This window comes from Callorhinus ursinus, unplaced genomic scaffold (assembly GCF_003265705.2).
Source record: "Callorhinus ursinus isolate GAN/ISIS: 27379988/994484 unplaced genomic scaffold, GSC_fseal_2.0 scaffold4, whole genome shotgun sequence".
In the NCBI taxonomy this organism is placed as follows: Eukaryota; Metazoa; Chordata; class Mammalia; order Carnivora; family Otariidae; genus Callorhinus; species Callorhinus ursinus.
In genome coordinates, this window is record NW_027397066.1 from 25122134 (window position 1) to 25141637 (window position 19504).

The window sequence follows — 19504 nt, forward strand, 5'->3', positions numbered from 1 at the left end:
ATCTGAAAAGTCCCTATAGTAGGGTATGTCTTCAAGTGAAACTCTTCTCTGTATCATAATGGGCACAAAAAATAGTTGATAAATGCCATTCCAAAATAAGTGACTGTAGAGATATTCATGCCCAATCGATGATTAGATTCAAATACTTTCTGAAAAATTGGTGTCACATGTACATATTTGTTTTACAAATAATTTGAATTTAGAACAATAAAAGCAGTGCATTAACAGGAGAACTAGGCTTGAAATTTCATATGAATTTTTAAAATTCCATTTAGAAACTTGGTGAGTTACTGAGCCAGCTTTATATTAAAAAACAACAACAACAAAAACAAAAACACAACAGACAAGGGAAAAAAAAACAACCTAAAACATAATGGGAGTTATCGTTTCAGTTATGTAGCTGTGGCCTGAGGTATGATACCTTTTATACTATAAGTCTTTGAGGGACCTTAAGGATCTTTTTATAAACTATCTCATTATTTCTCAGAGAATTTAAGTTGGTTAGGGTCAGGTATCATTAACTTCATTTTACAGACCTTGAGCCTAAGGCAGAAGAACCAAAGGTCAGCTAACTTGTTTGAGGTCAATAGCGAATCTATAGTGTTGTTTGGAATAAAATTCTTTCCTTTTTCTATTATTTCTAACATACCATTTTTTTCTCATTACACACACACATACCATGCATGCAATCACTCAACATGTTTTACTGTTTACCTTACCTTTGTAATTTTACTTTTAATTTCTTTCTTCATTCTTAGTTTACTTATGTTCTCCGATTTCATTCATTCCCGGTGCACCTCATGTTATGGGGCTTTTTGCTTGTATCTTCAAATATTTACCTTAAAGCAAATGTTTTCTGTAACAATGAAGAAAGATAAAAATGAGCATAAATAAATAAAACTCTTTACACAAATCTTTTTCTTTTTAACTGCAATCCTACTTCTCTCTGTGTTATGTTTTAAAAATTAGTAGTCTGTCCTCAGTTTCTCCATTTCCCCATATATATACACAAATTGATCTTTTACTTCCTTTGCTCTAATCTCATAGAATTATTCTTCACAATTTAGAGATTTTAGGGTAACAATGACCTTCTAATGGATGAATCCTATGGGCATATGGTAGTCATAATTCTTTTCCATATCTGTGATGCCTTTGATCATAAAGGATTTTCTTTCTTTCCAAAGATGATCTGCTTCTAATCCTTCCAAGTTTCAAAAGTGATCTGGTTTTCTTATCCACCCTCTTTTTTTTTATCTTTTACTGCTGGCCCCAAATATGGAAACTATAACTGATTCCTCAAAGATATGTTTTCTATCAAAATTCTTTTAGAGGTGTCAACCCACAACTCCCTCTTTTGCAATGCCTACCCTAAATCCTAAGCAGGTTTCATGGCATTTTGTTATATCTGTTTCATTGGAAACCTAATCATATTCTATATCATCTGTTTTTATATACCTATACAATTTGGAATTTCTTAAATTTGTAGAACCATTGTTGGGACATCCTCGAAACCCTGAAACATAGTGAATATAGAACAAATGTAGGTATGGTGAAACAATGTCTAAATTCAAGCAGCCATACATTATAATGGCCTCACTGCCCATTACCGTTGCTGTTTCTCCAAAGTTCACTCTTTCTTGGCATAATTCTCTGCCTCCAACATTTCTTCTTCCTAGTCTTTTGCACAAAATTGCCACATCACATCTTCAATCTCATCCATTCAATTATATCATTCATTTGCTTCCCTAAAATCTTTGAGTACCACTCCCTCTTGTGTATAACTGTCACCCATTTTCCACTCACAATCTTTGGAATTCTTTTCTTGAATACCCCTTTCTTGCATTACTTATTTTCCTTTTGAACACATCTTTACAATTTCAAAGTGCTAGAAGGCTGACATTCTTTTCTCATCCTCTTGTGCCTTTTCCTCTTTGAGAAAGACCAGTTTGTTTTTGCACGACAAGAAATCATTTATCACTCTGGACAGAAAAATAGAAAACTCAGATACCCCAGGTCACTGCAGGTTTTCATGTCCATACTTTTGCATCTCAAGATGGAGTCATGTTTCTAGTTACTCTCCAGGGAAACACAATCCATGAACATTTAAGGGACCACCAGACTTCCTGGGACAGTTTGGGTTTTTTTTGACTGCTTTCAGTTGTAGGGTTTCTCCTTCCTCTCTCCTCAATGAAGTCCCTCTTCATTGCCTGGAGGGACTTTACAAGCTATTGATATCCAGTCCCACTTTGAACGCTGATTCATTGGGTTTAAGTTGAAACTGTGTATTGGCTTTGTGTTTTTTCACAAGTTCTCTGGGCCATTCTAAGGCACGTCTAGATTTAAGAATACCTGCTTAAACCACTCTCCTTCAGAGTATCAATAATTAACAAAGTGATAGTTAAATATATAATGCAAATCCATTCTCTCTGTCATGTCACACAGTCAACACTGCTTCACATATCTTATTTAGTCAGCATTTCTGGAGTATATGAATAATGTGAATTCTGTATTTTAATTCTCTATCTTCTCAGTAGACCCAACCTGATGATGAATGATGGTACATAAACACTTGTCTATCTGCCCATCAATCTGTCTCTCTATCTCTACTATCTATCATCATCCATCTATCTATCTAGTTTGTATGTCTGATTTTCCATTGGAATCAAAGCTTAACCCTTGCACCAATGGATTTACCTTCAGAATTTAGGATTCTGCACTAATTTGTTCACATTGCCAACTTAAATACTTTGCCAGAAGAATTTTGTTTTTACAAAATTATCAAAATAGAGCTTGAGATAGTAATATAATGCTATTGTATTGTTGAATTCTAATGGAATATTTTTAAATGTGGTTAAAAATGATGGGGTTTTTTCATTATCCATTGTGTGATGCTCTTTATTTGGGATTTTTATTGTGAATTATTTTTGTTTCAACCATTAGGTTATTTTTTTTAAAAAGCTTTTTATACAAAATGAAGCATTCATGAATCTAAATATTTGTTATATAAATAGATCTTAGTATTTTAGATTTGTAATACCTTTTCTTTCATCATTAAATTTAATATGTAACCTAAAATAATTCATGGAAATTAAAACACAATAAATATAGGGTAAGAAATGAAGAAAATGCACAGAATCATAGAAGTTGTAATACAGTACATGATAGAAAGATCATTATTTTATTTTTGACATTTTTCATTGCAAACATAGCCTCTCACCTTTGTGCTGTCCTATTACTACTTTTGGTGGAACCAGCGTTTAATTACAGATTCAGAGTTTCCTACCTTCAGCTAAACATCACCGTCTTTTCTACTTTTATATCAAAATGAAACATTTCTCATAATTTCTTATATACTTTCCTCCGTCAATTTATTAGTACAAATTATGTATTTCTGTATTCGTTTTGATCTTTCCTCTTGGGTTAATAAAGACTGAGCTAAAAGATTTGAAAATCATTAAAGCAGAATCAAGAAGAGCATTTGACCTTCCTTTCTCTCTCTCTTTCTTTACATGTATATATTAACACATTGCTATGTCTTGAAGTGATACATTTGAATGACCACTGGAATTCTTTTCTAAATTCAGCATTGTTATTTAAAGCTCATTGTTCAGTAGTATTTACTAAGCATTTTCTTTGTGCAGAACAATGTGGTTTTAGGAAACTACTGGCAGCGTTGTTTCTGAGATGAGACTGAAGAGATCCAGATAATTTGCTGGGAGTGATAAATAGAAAAAAAATTAAAAGAAAATATATGCACATAAGATAAAACATAGTAAATACAAATTGATTTCTACATTTACTTATATATATGAAATATCATACTATTGTAAAGAAATGTGAGAATTATTACTGAAATAAGAGTAATGTTCCTAGAATTTATTGCCAGTAAATTTGGGGCTGTGATGTGTATACTGTTTGTACTAGAAATATTTCATAATTGTTTTACTACAGTTCCAATTCAATGAAATACTATAAAGAAGAGAATGTACTTTAAATGTTTTTCCTTTACAATAGGATTCAGCGGTTTTAAAAGTTGATTTTGAAGTAGAATGAATAATAGAATTTTATAAAGTTTGTACAATCCAAATAAGTACATGGAAGGTAAGGTACTGAGTTAAAAATGCCAATAATGGACAATATTCCTGGCCAGTCTTCTGAGACAAGATAAAGGGAAGATTTGCAGAAGCATGTGTTTGTCTGTAGCAAAACCAATTTATAAATTTGGGGGAAATTCCATAACTGTTTGTAGCTTTTCCTTTAATAACCTACATGTGTAGATTATCCTTAACACTTTAAAAATCATACCGGTGCCAGTTCTGACTAATAATTTGTACCACTAGTATTCAGGTTATAAAAGGGCAAAAAAGGCTTTTTACCTTTCTTACTATTTTCTGGCAACATTAGTTTTATGCTTTATGTTAAAAAGAACCAGTCTGAGTCATATGTTTGAAAAATACATTTATGCCGTTTTCAAATCATGCAAGAGTTCTTGATGGATACAACTATTGCCAAGAATAATCTCAGACAGATATTACAGAACCTTTTTGTATTTTTTTTCCAATTATTATGTATGTAGCACTATCAATGCATGAGATTAGTTTTTTTCCCTGAATGAGCCTAAGGTTTTTAATTTATTTAGTAGTTACAATAATTTGTAAATTCTATACATAGTAAATCTTCGGTGCAGCCAATTTCAGTATCACAGTAAATTGTGGGATAAAAATATGCAACACTTTTAACATATAATTTAAGGACACTACATGATATAAATTTTTGTTTTTGAACAAACTATAAACAGTCATAGTAACGCATACTTTTTGGTTTATTTTCTATTCCCTGGTTAAAGAAATGTTTATCTATTATTTTAATACCACCCTTACAATATCAAGGTCAATAGGTAATATTTCTAATGTGACTAAAGTAAGAAATACATTTCTATTTCCCAGCACTGCATCTAAATTCTTATTCATCAGTTGTACCTTTAAGTTTAAATCACCTGCCGGAACACTCATTTTAAAACCATTATATCATATAGACAAAGGTTTTAAAACTGAAGTTTTTATTAAAAATGAATTCTTACGATGATTACTTCAATATTTATTGCCTTCCAAATCGGTGACACTTGTTTTTATAGAGCCTATTTGTGAAAAGCATACTGGAAGTAAAGACTAAGGAATAGAAAAAGGTTGAATATGTGGTACTAACATAGATTTAAATGTGTGTTTTAGTGAAATTGCCGTTTTCTTATCTCTGTTTCAGAAGGTGAATTTTCCGGGTTTTTTTTTTTTTTTTCATAATAAAATCTAAGTTCTAGGACTTGCCTCAGATAATACAGTTGACCAAATAGCTTTCAACATCTCTAAGCATTTTGTATTGAATTAGTAGTCAGTGCTTGATGTATGTAATGTGTGTGTTGTTTAATAAGATCATTTACAATCTTATATTTTAGTGACATTCAGAATCTTTTCTTTTGCAGCCATTTCGTAGAGTGACGTTTTCTGTTGTGAGTCAGCCTCAGGACCCACATCAGGGGTCACTGCAGAGTTGCTATGACAGCGGGCTGGAGGAGTCAGAGACACCAAGCAGTAAGAGTTCATCAGGGCCAAGGCTGGGTGCCCTTCCACTCCCAGAGGACAACTATGAAAGGACCACGCCGGATGGCAGTGTTGGTGAGGCAGAGCATATGGAAAATGGTAGGGGCAAACACAGCATCCACACACATAATCACGCTAGCGAGCCATAATAAGTAGACTCGTGAGGCTCAGTCTAAAACCCAAATAAAATAGCTGACACTAAAACTATTTTACCTAAAAAAAATAAATATTTGCTAAAGGACAGAAATGCCAAATAAAGGAACATAACCTTATAGATAAAATCCACCAAACTTGCACCATCATTTTTAAAACAGCCTGTCAGAAATAAACACATTTTCAAATAAATCGGAGTAGTACCTGCTATGAAAACAAACAAACCTAAATTAATTCATAATACCTAAACAGTAGCAACTGAGAAGGGTCTTGTGTTATTGTTTTCTTCTATTCATTTTTGTCATGCAGCTATTTCTTCTACTGTAATTGTTCAGCCTTAGTGAAAGGAGATGACAACAAACACACCTTGCTCTTTCTTTTCCTAGGTATTTATCAAAGCATTTGCGAGCCTCTCCTTTTGAGTGATAGCTGAAATGGAGTCAAACAAGGAGAACAGTGTTATCTTATTCTCCAGAAATGTATTGTAAATACTATTAGAACTCCCCTCTCATTTAAGTATACGTCGTGGTTCTTTGTTTTTTTTTGTTTTTTTTTTTTGGTTTTTTTTTCTCATTTTTGTGCAAGGGAAACGGAAGAAAGCAAATTTTAGGACTCCAGGTTCCTATCCTGTTGTGAAATGATTCTCATAAGGGCCACAACAATTGGCCTCCTATACACTTCCTTTTAAGTTATAAAGTTAGATTTCAAATAGTATTTACAAACCTTGTCACGTTGGTTTATGTTCCCCAAAACAATTAAATGATGTATTTTTTTTGGATTTCAGGTTATAAGTAAATGCCTGAGAAGTAGGTTTGTGTGAAATAATGGAATGGTAAAGTTCATACTAAATTTATTATTTTTCAAGTATATAAAGAGATTTGGTTATATGTAGGGGAAGGAAGGGGAACCGCACACATTTTATCTGTAGTGAAAACTCGAAATGGATTTGTCTTTCACCATCCCAACCCCCAAGTGAAATAAGACTTCCTAACTTTTTGTTATATACCAGTTTCTTTAGTGATGGTATGCAAATAAAGCATATTAATGCAGGAAAATCTGATTTTTTTCTTGAAGTTTACCTATGAATATTAAAATCCAACCTTAGAGAGTAATAGATATAAATGACCCCAAGTGAAATTATGGCTAAACTAAATCATGTTAAATAATTATTTTTTCACATTGTTATCTGGGTGAGAATATGCGGTATCAGGGTCAGATGACTGATATCCCCTTTTGATTAATAATCCAGAATTAAAATGGCATTTTGCCTTATGGCTATAAAGGCATGCTTATCTGTGTGTATGGTGGTGTATGCTTACGTGGATGGGAGTTTGATGTGGTTTTTAAGAATTAAGTACTTTTAGTATCTATTTAAATGACTATAAAAATTTTGGTATGAATTGCATTGCTGATGAATATATTTCTAAGGCAAATATGTATGAAATGCTTTGCACAAAAGTAAAAATTAAAATGCTATAATAATATTATACACACACACATACACCTAGGAAGGCAGGATTGATCTAATTTAAGGACATTCCTATACTTGTGATTACCTTTTGATAATATACTTTTATTTGTGTTTTAAAAAGTATCTCACAATAAACAACATAATGTATAATTAAGGCTTGATTTTTGGATGTCAGCTATATTAACAGAAAGGACTTGTATCATTGGCAATATAATCACATTTTAATATTATTTTTCTGTTTTTCGAGTTTAAGGGGATTCAACACCTTTAAAATAAGTAAAAAATGATGAGTAATAAGCATAATTATATAAGGCAAACACATATTGGTTACTTTTTAGGAAACACACATGGAAAACTTAACAGGTGAGCTTGTTAAGAAACTAGAAAGAATTTGCTAAGAAACATTTTCCAAGTAAGGCTTTTAGTTATTTTTTATAACCATGTTTTCAGTCTTGTCAACAGCAAAGACTCTCATAATGGAAATGATTTTTCTGATTTTTGTATGTGACTGACACTTGAGATTCAGTTTTATAAAATCAGTTGTCATCTGCTGTGATTCATGTTAGCCCTGATCTATAGGTAAAGACAGAAGGAGATGTGATTCACTTTGGGTGATCCAAATGTAGCTGTTGACATTTGAATAAGTTTTGTTGGGTCCAAGTTTTCAGACTACTATCTAGCCATAAAGTAAAATTGTATTGCTTGAATTCTGGTAATTTCATCTTCAAGATTAATGGATCATTCTGACATAAATAGAATGGGAATTGAAACCTGTCAAGTATTCATTTGTCACATTTAATTGGAATCCAGGTAATCTGCAGCGTTTTACTTGGTTAGATTTTAATCAAGATTTGTATTGGATTTTCCATGAAAATACCATTTTGGATGCTGTCCTAGTTCCTAATTATTATTACCTCAAATATTTCCCTTGAATTTTAAACTACGTGAAACAATGCAGTTATAACTGATATTTGGATTAACTTCCATTGTAAAGTTTAGAAGATAATTTCCAATGCAATAATATAACATCCCAAGGTCATAATACTACCTCGGTATACATTAGAACAGTTAATGATGAAAATAAGTTGTCATGAAGTAACTAAAAATAACTAAAATACCTAAAAGGAAAATTTAAGTAGATAGGCAGTGAAATGCACTTATGTTTTACAAAAGCTTTTATTTGCTTCCTATATTTTAGCATAATAAACACAATTTCATGAAGAAGGCCTGTGGATTAATCAGCTTTATAATAAGCTTTATCCTACATTCCAACCCACCTTACTGCCAAATGATGAATGAGGTTTTTTTACTCTCTTATTAGCTTAGGAAAAAGAATACACTGTAAGAATCAACATAATTTCATGAAACCTGAATCTAATAATTAGAATCAGTCCCACAATTTTAATAATTTCAGATCTGGGTATTTATATCCATGGGTCTCTGGAAAACAGTAATGGAAATGATATCATTAAAAAAATCAAGAATTTTTTATGAATTATACATTAATTCATAAAAAACATCACTAATATATTTTTCTTTGCTCTTCATGAATTATTATCAATATGATGATTTCATGTTGATCTTCTGATAAGATTGGGGAAATTGGTTATTTATTATTTCAATAAAATACACCTGGTGGGGTAGGATATTTTATTTTATTATTTATTATGGGGGGGCAGAGGGAGAAGGAGAGAGAGGATTTTAAGCAGGCTTCACGCCCAGCATGGAGCCCGACGCAGGGATCTATCTCACAACCCTGAGATCATGACCTAAGCCAAAGGGATAAAATATTTTAAAATATGAGGTTCATGGTAGGACATTGAGTAATGATAAAATATTTGATAATGGAAGTGTTAAAATAATTGAAACCTACTGTAATGAATTCATAATTCAAGTAAAAACCAAATATTAAGCTTAAAACCATCATCATATGAAGAGCATAAATTGACTATGCAAGAGCTTGCCCTTATCTACATCATGCAGTTGTCTTCAGATTTTCTCTTGGAGCAGTATTTAACAGTTTCTTTAGATCTATTATCAGTATTTATCTTGACCTTTGACTTCATGCCATAGTCTACTTACTCTTTTCAGTTACCCCTGGATTACCTTTGCAAGTCCAATTTGGCTTTGCTCTGTATCCTGTAACCATATATAGTGTTTAACAACTCAAATATAAGAAACACTCCATTTGACCTCCAATCCCAATTTTGCCATTAGGGTTGGGTAGGTCACTTACTCCTTCTGGATCTGCTTCTAATCATCTGTAAGGCAGTTAACAGAATTAAATCTAGAACCTTACTCAGATCCACCAACCTGTGATTTTCTCTTTATATCCAATTTCTCCTAGATGATTTACTCTCCAAATCGAAAGAGAGCTTTGGGTAGATTTTAAAAAGTTAAATGAGTTAAAAAATTTAGCCACTCTAACATGCCCAACTAATTTTATGTCTCTTGATTTTCTCAGGTATTTAAAAGGTAATTTTGATTTTTATACACTAATATTTCTGAGCCCCCCCAATTCCAAACTTTCTTACTTTTTCAGAAATATATGTTAGGCTTGATCATTGTTTTATTCATTATCCTTATTCCACATGTTTTCAATAGTATTTAGAGTACACTGCTTTTGAGGAATAAACCATGGTACAGTCCATCATGAACCCATTTTGTATCTGCCGTAGACTTTTCACATTGCTCTCAGAAATACTGAGGGTTGCTGGAAGGGGCAGGGGTGGGGAAGGGCTAACTGGGTGGTGGACATGAAGGAGGGCACGAGATGTAATGAGCACAGCATATTATATAAGACTGACCTCTACCTCTGAAACTTATAATACATTATATATTAATTAATTAAATTTAGATAAAATTAAAACATTTAAAAAAAGAAATAAATGAGTATAATTGAACTATCAATTGGAAATGAAACACCATTTTAATAAGACCAAGGATAATGAGAATGGAGTCTAGACTCATAACTTTGTGTGGGATAAAGGGCTCTCTCTCTACTTTTCTCCCACCTACCCAATTTCCAACAGTCACTTTTAAGGTCCTGCCATCTAGTCACCATTGGTTTGTACTGTTTTCAGTTAGATTGAGTTAAGTAGCAATACTGTGTCTTCCATCTTTCCAAAAATGCTCAAACACTTGTTAACGGCATAAAAATAATACCTCAAAACAAATGCTCTGCAAATGCCCTTTTTTTTTTAATTTCTGCAGGAAGAGATTAACATACCCTGGAAAGGATTCTTTTGCATGGTTCTGCTTTTCTGCCTGGGGTTCTGTTGCCAAAGGTGGACTGCATTTTCTGCTTTTCTAGCCATCTGTGAAATGGCTTTGTGCCTCCCAAGTATCCCCAAGTTCACATGCCCCCACTTCTGGAGGACTTTACTAACTTCTGCTTTTTCATGGTGATTAGAGACAGAAGGTAATTATAGAGGTTGTCTGCAATCAAGATATGTGTTGCAGCAGATTTCCAGTAACTGAGCAGCACAATCTAAAAGAATCCAAAGAAGATACTGTCCTAGAGAAGAGGCAGTGTTGTGGATAGAGTATCGTGGTTTAAAAAGCAGGCTTTGAAATCTAATGTCTTCGATTTGAATCCTGGTTTTTCCTCTCCCTAGCAGTGCAATTTTCTGACCATTCTTATCCCCACTTCCTTCAATAATAAAGCAACTAAATGAAATAATAACATCTAATAATTTATAAATAAATAATGAGTATCAATAATTTCCCCATATTCATTGGTGATAGAATTATTTACTATTATTCAAATAGTAATGATAAATAATTTTGATTATTATTAACTGCAGGTAGATTTGACATAACAGAATAGCTTAGTCGTGAAAGCATCATAAAAATGTTTAGTCTCACAAAGATAACAATTCTAAAATTATTGGTAAGAACCATATTCTCACCTTTTAGTCGATTTCTCAGTTTTGTGGTGCATCAAGGGGTACCACCGAGGAGCAGATATGTTTAAATATATCAAGGATCTTAAATGAAAGGAAAAGAAGATTTTGTCCTCTGGCATCAAATGAACCCTACTCTTTGTGTTCTTCATCATTCAAAGTGGGGAAAAACCATTATCACCCTCCTATATTCTTTTCTCGCTTTTAAATATTTTTACATTTATACTCTGTGTTCCAATTGAATGCATATTATTCAACGTGTATATTTCCCTTTGAACCGCTGTAAAATATTCACACTGACAGGGAAAACAAGCTGAAAAAAGTGTCCAATTAGTATGCTTACCGAACTCTCAGCCCTTTCTTTTTAATCTCAGTATTAATAATTAACACTGATAAAATGTGTGGCCATATTACCCTTTTTATTCTAATTTAGTCCTTTAAAACTAGATCATTCTGCTGAACCCTTATGACATTTGAGGATGGAATGAACTCTCATCAAATCTCAAAGTGACTTTAGAGGTCAGTTAGTAGCTTTGTTGCCTCAGGACTCTCAAATCATTTGCTTATCTGAATTTCAGCACACTTGTTAGATAATGCATTCTATGTTTAGCTCCTTCTTTCATTAAGCTTTATCTCCATGATTTCTTTTTGCATTCTTTTTTGCCTATAGACTCTATGTACTTCCATTACTTCTCTGATTTTTTTCTGGAGATATGTATAAAAAATTTGATGTTGCTGAATTATGACAACACTCTTCATCTTTTATGTGGTAAAGAAACACTAGAACTCATCTCTTAAAGTGTAGTTAGAACTCAGCCTCAGAGTTTAGTCCACTTATTGAGAAACTGTTTCACTTCGATATTCCTCTTCGAGGATAAAACACTCTCTATTGTTTCCTCTTCTACTGCGGGATTTTTTTTTTTTTTTTTTGGTAAGAAAAGCATTATCTTATTAAGTAAAGCAAAGCGGAATAATAATATTCCTGGCTTTTGTTTAATGGGGTAATTATATACTGACAAATCTGTGGTTATTCATTTGATTCAACAAACATGTTGAAAATAAAATATGACCAAGGCTCTCTGAGGAAGTTGAAGTGTATGAGAAAGAATCTCTGCCTTGATGGTGCAAGTCCTTATGTTGGTTAGATACAACCATGATTTCAATAAATTCACTGTAGCATGAAAAGGGAAAACTCATTAGAGAAGTTCAGAGCAGTGTGAAGTACAGAGAAGGGAGAGGAAAATTCTACAGATGAAATTATTTTAAATGCACTTACTGAAATTTTTACATTATAAATAACATCTTGGACTGGAAGAAGGCATAGAAATGGTATCTGCATTGTACCCCCTTTTTCTACTTACCCATCCTCTACGTCATTTAAAAATAATTATTAAATTGGTCTGGAGGCTTTACATTATGCCAAATAAAGTGAAATTATTTGTTTAATTTTTCTAATCAAGTTATTGTTTTTTCTTTTCTTTATCTTCCTTTGCTTGTTCTTGTTACTAAACATAATTACTTCAAAAACTTTAGAATTTATCAGTGATGAAATTGGCAGCACACATTAAATCCAGGTTGAAACTACAGGACAGATTAATTTTATGTCTCTGTTCTCGCTCTGCTTATAAATATGGATAATTAATAAAAAATATGTGTTATTTAAATAGGCCTTTCAAAACTAATAAGGGCCTGTAAATAATCTTTTTAAGTTATTGTTATTTCTTTTTAGAAGATCAATTATATTACTTGAGTTAAGAAGATGATTAGAATAGATTATAGAAGATTGGATTAGATCAGTTTTATTTTATTCCTTGTGTTGTGGTTGCAAATTGTTTTTGTGATTGCTATCTTAAGATTCAAGTTAAGTTCATGGGTATTTGTTTTTATGTCACATTCCTTTTCTATCTGAAATATAGACAATAGGTTGCCTTGTTTTTAAATCTTCTATCTGGTAAGTTTTTACTTAATTTATACAGGTTGTTTTTTGTTTGTTTGTTTGTTTGTTTGACATTACTCTCATTATTTTGCATGCCTTCTCATTACTGTCCAGGAAGTAGAATTGTAAGTTTATTACAAAATGAAGATATATTTGAAACATATGCAAATTTAAATGCTTCCTTGAAACAGATTTTCAACTGCCAGAATACGATAATCTCAAAAAAATCCTAATTTTTGATACTCGGTGTTCAAATGAAACTGTGGCGAGGGCTATAAAATGTATTGGTAATAAAAGATAGTAGAACAGTAACCTGCTATTTAACAACTGTCTACTCGTTCATTTCTATTGTAAAATGTCTTTTACAATTTTATTTCTCCTCTGAAATGCTCGCCATCTATGTCGATGAGGTAATCAGGGGACCCACATATGATCTGAGAGCGGTAAGCTTCTCTGAGGATGCTTTCCTATGAGCCATAGAGTCTAGACTGAATTATGCCCTTTGTTTTTATTCAGTATGAGGCTGAATTTCACCAACCCAGCATTTGTAGCAAAAGGTCATAGCAGTCATAGCTGAAAATTGTATACAATGAACAGGGAATTTGGAGTACTCTGAGAATTCATTGAGTTCAATAACCATTTGTTGTTTAAATTCCCATGAAGGATCCAAAGGTGAATGAGACATGTTCTCTGCCTCCTAAGCGTTTGAATATTGTGGTGGAAAATGACGTGTACAGATGTAGATATTTAAAAGTAAAGGCGTGGGAGGCTCTATGGAGAGGTTAAATGCTACCAGAACCACAGGATGATGAGTTGGGGATATGAAAAACCACAGTCAGGCTCTGAAGGATGGGTAAGTAGGGATATGATAAGAGAAGTATGGGTAAAGTTACAGAGAATAATGAGTGATGTCATGGAGATAAACCTGAGAGGGTGGGGAAACCGTGGTGCTATTTTGCCAACTTGGGAAAAATGGAAAGAATAGCACATTTCCAGGAGAATGAATCTGATTAAGACATGTGGACTTTAAAGTACCCTTGAAAAATTCAGACAACATCTAGCAGGCCTTTGAAAATGTCCATCTGAAACTAGGGAGTATATATAAATTGCATAAATACAGCTTTTGGAGTCACTAGCACCCTGGTGATTATAAAATCTTGGGAATAGCGAGACCATCAATGAACATATGCCGCTGAGAAGAGATGATAACTAATATGGGATCTGAAAAAAATACTGAAATATAAAAGCATCATGGAGAAGTAAGTTACAGTGAAGGTGCCTACGAATGATATTTTTTTAAAGCAAAAACAAGCAGTGGCAGGCTGAGGGGAAATTTGGAATTAGGAAAGTAGTGGTTGTTACAGTGATACAGAGATGAAGGAAGCAGATACATGATCGCGCTGACCTTGATGAGAAAAAGAACTAGAAGACCCAACTGAGAGATATGATTGTTCTTTACATTCTTCTCTCCGAGGATGCTGTAAGCTAAATGAAGACAGGGCCTTTGCCTTGTTCACCATAGCATGATATAACTGAAATAATTCCTACACACAGGTATCCAAAATAATTGTTGAATTTAGTAATATGGTCTAAAGGCCCAGTGTTTCTGATAGAGATTTAGTAGAAGTGAGACTACTAAGAAAGCTGAAGACCAGGAAGTATAGTGTAAAAACACACTTGAGAATGTTTTTTCAGGTAAAACAAGTTCCTTATAATACCATTATCAAAGTCAGGGGCATGGTTGCATCCCTTGACAGTAATCTTAATGAATCTCTTTTTTTTTTAAAGACTTATTTATTTATTTTAAAGAAAGAGAGAGAGGAGGGAGGGGCAGAGGGAGAGAATCCTCAAGCCGACTCTGTGCTGAGCATGGAGCCCAACGCAGAGCTTGATTCCCCAACCCTGAGATCATGACCTGAACCAAAACCAAGAGTTGGTCGCTCAACCAACTGAGCCACCCAGACGCCCCTTAATGAATTTCTAATCATCTAATGCTTCCATTGTTCAGAATTATTATTTTTACAAAATTTACTGAAAGTACTACAGAGTCTGAAATTTCTGTGTAACAGCTTTTGCTATATTTCATTGAGTAATATATTAATTACTCTTTTAAATGAGTTTTGGCCTCTAATATCACTTTCATATTTCTCTTTATACTAGACCATCATTGTCCACCTCACTGTCTTGAAATTTAAATAGTGTCTAACTAATTGCATTTTTGTTTAGATCCAATAATAACATTTTCCTGATCTTCATCAAACATTTTTATTTTGTAATTATAGGATTCCTGACAGTGTAAGAGTGCTATCAAAGATTGGTAATACTGTACAAATAGATATGCTTCAAAACAGAAAATCATGAAAATAGAATTTGCTTGAGAAATAAATTCAAACAACTTAGTACAAGGACTGTCCAAATCCAGGCTATTTGATATGTAAACACTACCACAGAAATGTGATGTCAAAGATGCTTACCACAGGGATGCCTGGGTGGCTCAGTCAATTAAGCATCTGCCTTCGGCTCAGGTCATGATCCCTAGGTCCTGGGATCGAGCCCCTCATCGGGCTCCCTGCTCTGTGGGGAAGCCTGCTTCTCCCTCTCCCACTCCCCCTGCTTATCTTCCCTCTATTGCTGTGTATCTCTCTCTGTCAAATAAATAAAATCTTAAAAAAAAAAAAAAAGAGGATGCTTACCACAGCTAGTACGCCATGCAAGGGAAGAAATGCCTCCAAATACATTATGTGCAAAGACTCACTAATAATGATTTGCCAGGCAGATGTCTCTTTTGATGTTGTTCTTATCTAAGGAAGGTCAGCCATCAATGTCACATAAATTCATTCTCCTTTTTCTGTGTTCATTGTTGCTTAGTAGGAATTATGAATAGGTTCTTTATTGATAAAACTTGTTTCTTCCAGCCCAAGATAATCTCACCAATTGCTGCATAATAATTTCCAAATAAAAATGCAACTCCTATTTAATCACACATACACTTATTTGGTTTATCAGACATCTCTAGATATATCCATTTTATTGGCCTGGCGTATGCACTCTCCATTGTCCTGAAGCTTTTAATAGAGAGTATGGGAATGTAGGGTTTGCCAAGAAAAGATAACCTGTCTGGTTACCAGATGGACTCTAGGTGGTACCTGGCAATTCTTTTCCCCTCAATCTAAGAATCAAAATTTTATCAGTGCACAGAATTGTACAGAGCCAATTCTCAACAATATTACAAGATCCTGATTTCAAACTTGAGCATCTGGGCGCCTGGGTGGCTCAGTTGGTTAAGCAACTGCCTTCGGCTCAGGTCATGATCCTGGAGTCCTGGGATCGAGTCCCACATCGGGCTCCCTTCTCGGCAGGGAGTCCGCTTCTCTCTCTGACCCTCCCCCCTCTCGTGTGCTCTCTCTCTCAAATAAATAAATAAAATCTTTAAAAAAAAAACAAAACTTGAGCATCAGTTTATCAAATTTTGAGCAGGAGAATATCCCATTCAAAAATAGGAATATCCCTACTTCTTCTCTCAGACAGTACACTTTATCTCTAGGGAGATCCAAGGCAAATCAGCATATCTCTTAAAAGATTGCCTGGTGAGGGTGGAATCAGAAGAGGGACATCATCCAGACCCCTTGAGGCCAGATGAAGTCTGATGAAACACATCCACCATTGAATGGATCATCTCCTGAAAAATAGATTGCTTTGGCTTCCTAGATTCAGGGCATCTTTTAGGACTGGGCACCAATTGAGATCCTGTGTCCCTACCTTGTGTTTGTTGTTTTTGTTGTTTGTTTTCTCTTTAAGGTCAACTCTTAAAGATTTTGCATATCTTTTCTTAAAATATGTAAATTATTTTTTCATTATCAGCTTTAAGCATGTTTATATAGCCAAACTTCATTCCCCTCCTTGCTTCTGGTCCATTCTATAAAGTATCTTTGCATGATCTAAACATTCAGACAATTATTCATCAAATCTATTATTTACCTTGACAGTTAACTTGCTGTTGCTCTGGAGTGGGTGACACCTGACACTTAAAACTGTGTATCAAAACCATCTCCCAGACTGAGAAGTAATTTTCAACATCGTTATTTCTATACTCATAATTTCTCAGATGATTCTCACCTAAAATAAATTTGGTATTCAATTATATAAATACTTGGAGGAAGTTGAGTTTTAGGGACCAATCCTTATTTTTTCCTTTTACTTTGGTAGGGGTAATGTTAACCATACATCATCTTTAAACAGGTGATTGGAAGCAACATGTTCAGATGGAACCATATTTTATCAGAGTTCTTCACCTTAAGCTTCCTCCCCTTTATTCGGTGTGATCAATTGTATTCAGCCTTCACTAGTTCTTTGAGAATTCAATTTTGAGAGGCACTTCTAGTCTCTTGGACAACACTGGTTCATCTCTTTCTCCCAGAATAATGAAGATCTAAAATCTAATTCCTGCCTATTTCAGCCCCAGACTGTTTTTATCCTGTTTTGTGAAATCAAACCCACGTGCTTTTCTTTTGTAGCCTAGGTCTGGGGATTATCTATGTCCTCAGGATCAAGTAGCTATTAAATTAGTTCTGTCAATTGTCCATGGGTTTAGAGGTCCCCATGTGTGTTTTTCTTAAGTAACTACATTTTATTTCAGAGAACAAAGTGTAGAACTTTTGACTTGATTACTTAGCCTTTTTTTTTTTTAAGTGTTTGAAAATACTAGGGAAAATACGTTACTCTTATTTACCCAAATGAAAATTTCTGAATTTCTCTGACATTTCTTTCTGGAAGGAGGATTAGAGGACTGTCCCATAGATAGATTCTGAGGTTTCATATTTTTTTATTATTTTATGCATTCTAATAACCTTACATCTTTATCTTTCCCAACTTCACCGTCCCATATACATTTTCTCCCCTGTAATACCTCATCTGGGACATTTTGAGGAACTCTGATTCATTTTCTATACCAAAAGTCATTATATTTGAACCATTTCAGACTACTAAGTTTCTGTATTCTTTTTGAGAAAGCTTTTAGAGAAGTTTGCCTGTCTTATAAATTTTCAATTTTAAAATGTCCTTCTTAAATCTAACTTAATTCTTCTGTGTTATAATATATAATATGTAATAATACGATATAATAATTATATATGTCAATATTATATATAATTTATATACATATAAATATGTATATTTATATATATATAATACATACATTTGCAAAGAATTGATGCCAGAAGTTTGAGGCTTTGTTCAAGTCCCACCGCTCTTTCAGGAAGGGAGCCTGGATCAATACACATAATATCTCACTCACTTATAAAATGGGAACAAGAATTATAATAATTACTCTCCTATCTTCCTTAAAGGATTGTTGTGCAGTTATACCTGAACATACATTTTTAGGTAGTTAACATTTAATAAAATTATATCAAGTTAGTACTTTACTATGTTCATTTGTTTATGTATACTTCACAGTTTCTTCTGGTTCTACAGCTTTTTCTTTTCCATGTCAAACTTGTAGTGTTCATAATATTTAGTAAGTGCATGATTGTTTTCTTGCCTACAAAAATGTTCGCTGGCCTCACATATTTCGCCCAATAGGTAAATTGTTTCTTGGCCCCTTTTGAAATCCTCATTGGTTTTCAAGGCTGAGAGCACATGGTTCTCTATGTACTATGAAAAAGTGCCAATATTTATAACATGATTCTGTGAAAACCACAAAGAAAACTTATTAATAGTTTCAAATTTATTTTCTTCAGTTAAGTGGCTTCTGTCTTTAAGAGGCCTGCATATATTTTCCTGGATTTATTGTGAAAGAGTAGTAAATGACAGAAACCAGTAACTCACAGAGATATTCATCAAATAATTATTAAAGATCATTCAGCAGCAGAACAGTTCTTAAAACTCTGAAATTACAGACGACTCTCAAATACTTATGGCAGTGAGAAAAGCCTTGCAAAGATGATCGCCAATCAGAGTATGGATAGACTCCACTAATTAGGCACCGATTCATAGCACTTATTCACTTCTCCACACACGCTGCTAATTAAGCCAAATATATTTATAAATGTAGAAATCAACTTTTATGGAGTATTTGAGATAATTTTCAGAGTATAGTGCAAAACACCCTAATTACAATGCAATTCAAGCATAAAGGGCTGAAAGGATTTTAAAGGGAAGTCATCATGCAGTATCTCTAATGTCAGAGACAAATGAATTATAGACTTACTCATTCCCGCTCACACATAAACACAAAAGCATGAAACACCAGAAAAGAACAATATACCATAAAGTGGATATTATACCTACATTAAGGTTTATTGAAATGATGAAATAGTATCCTTATTAAGTATCTAAAAATAAATGATAAAAAGGGTAAGGTAAATTGAAATAATAAACTAATAATTTTATGGTACGTTAGTGCTAACCTGAGGGTTCTACATATTCATTTGCTTTGTAGAATCAC

At 33.4% G+C, this 19504-nt stretch overlaps 1 protein-coding gene across 8 annotated transcripts in view; it reads left to right on the plus strand.

Annotated features, from left to right (window-relative positions):
* Window positions 1-19504, plus strand: part of PCDH7 (protocadherin 7) — a 413030-nt gene that overhangs the window by 184375 nt on the left and 209151 nt on the right. For 4 of the 8 annotated variants that reach the window (XM_073891506.1, XM_073891509.1, XM_073891508.1 and 1 more), the window contains one exon: window positions 5477-5693. The exons of 2 other annotated variants lie outside the window; for them this stretch is intronic. In XM_073891506.1, coding sequence (XP_073747607.1) covers window positions 5477-5693 — 217 coding nt within the window. Of the gene's footprint in view, window positions 1-5475; window positions 5694-19504 lie in introns of all 8 variants that reach the window. 2 more of the 8 variants (XM_073891507.1, XM_025887768.2) reach the window with 2 other exon arrangements.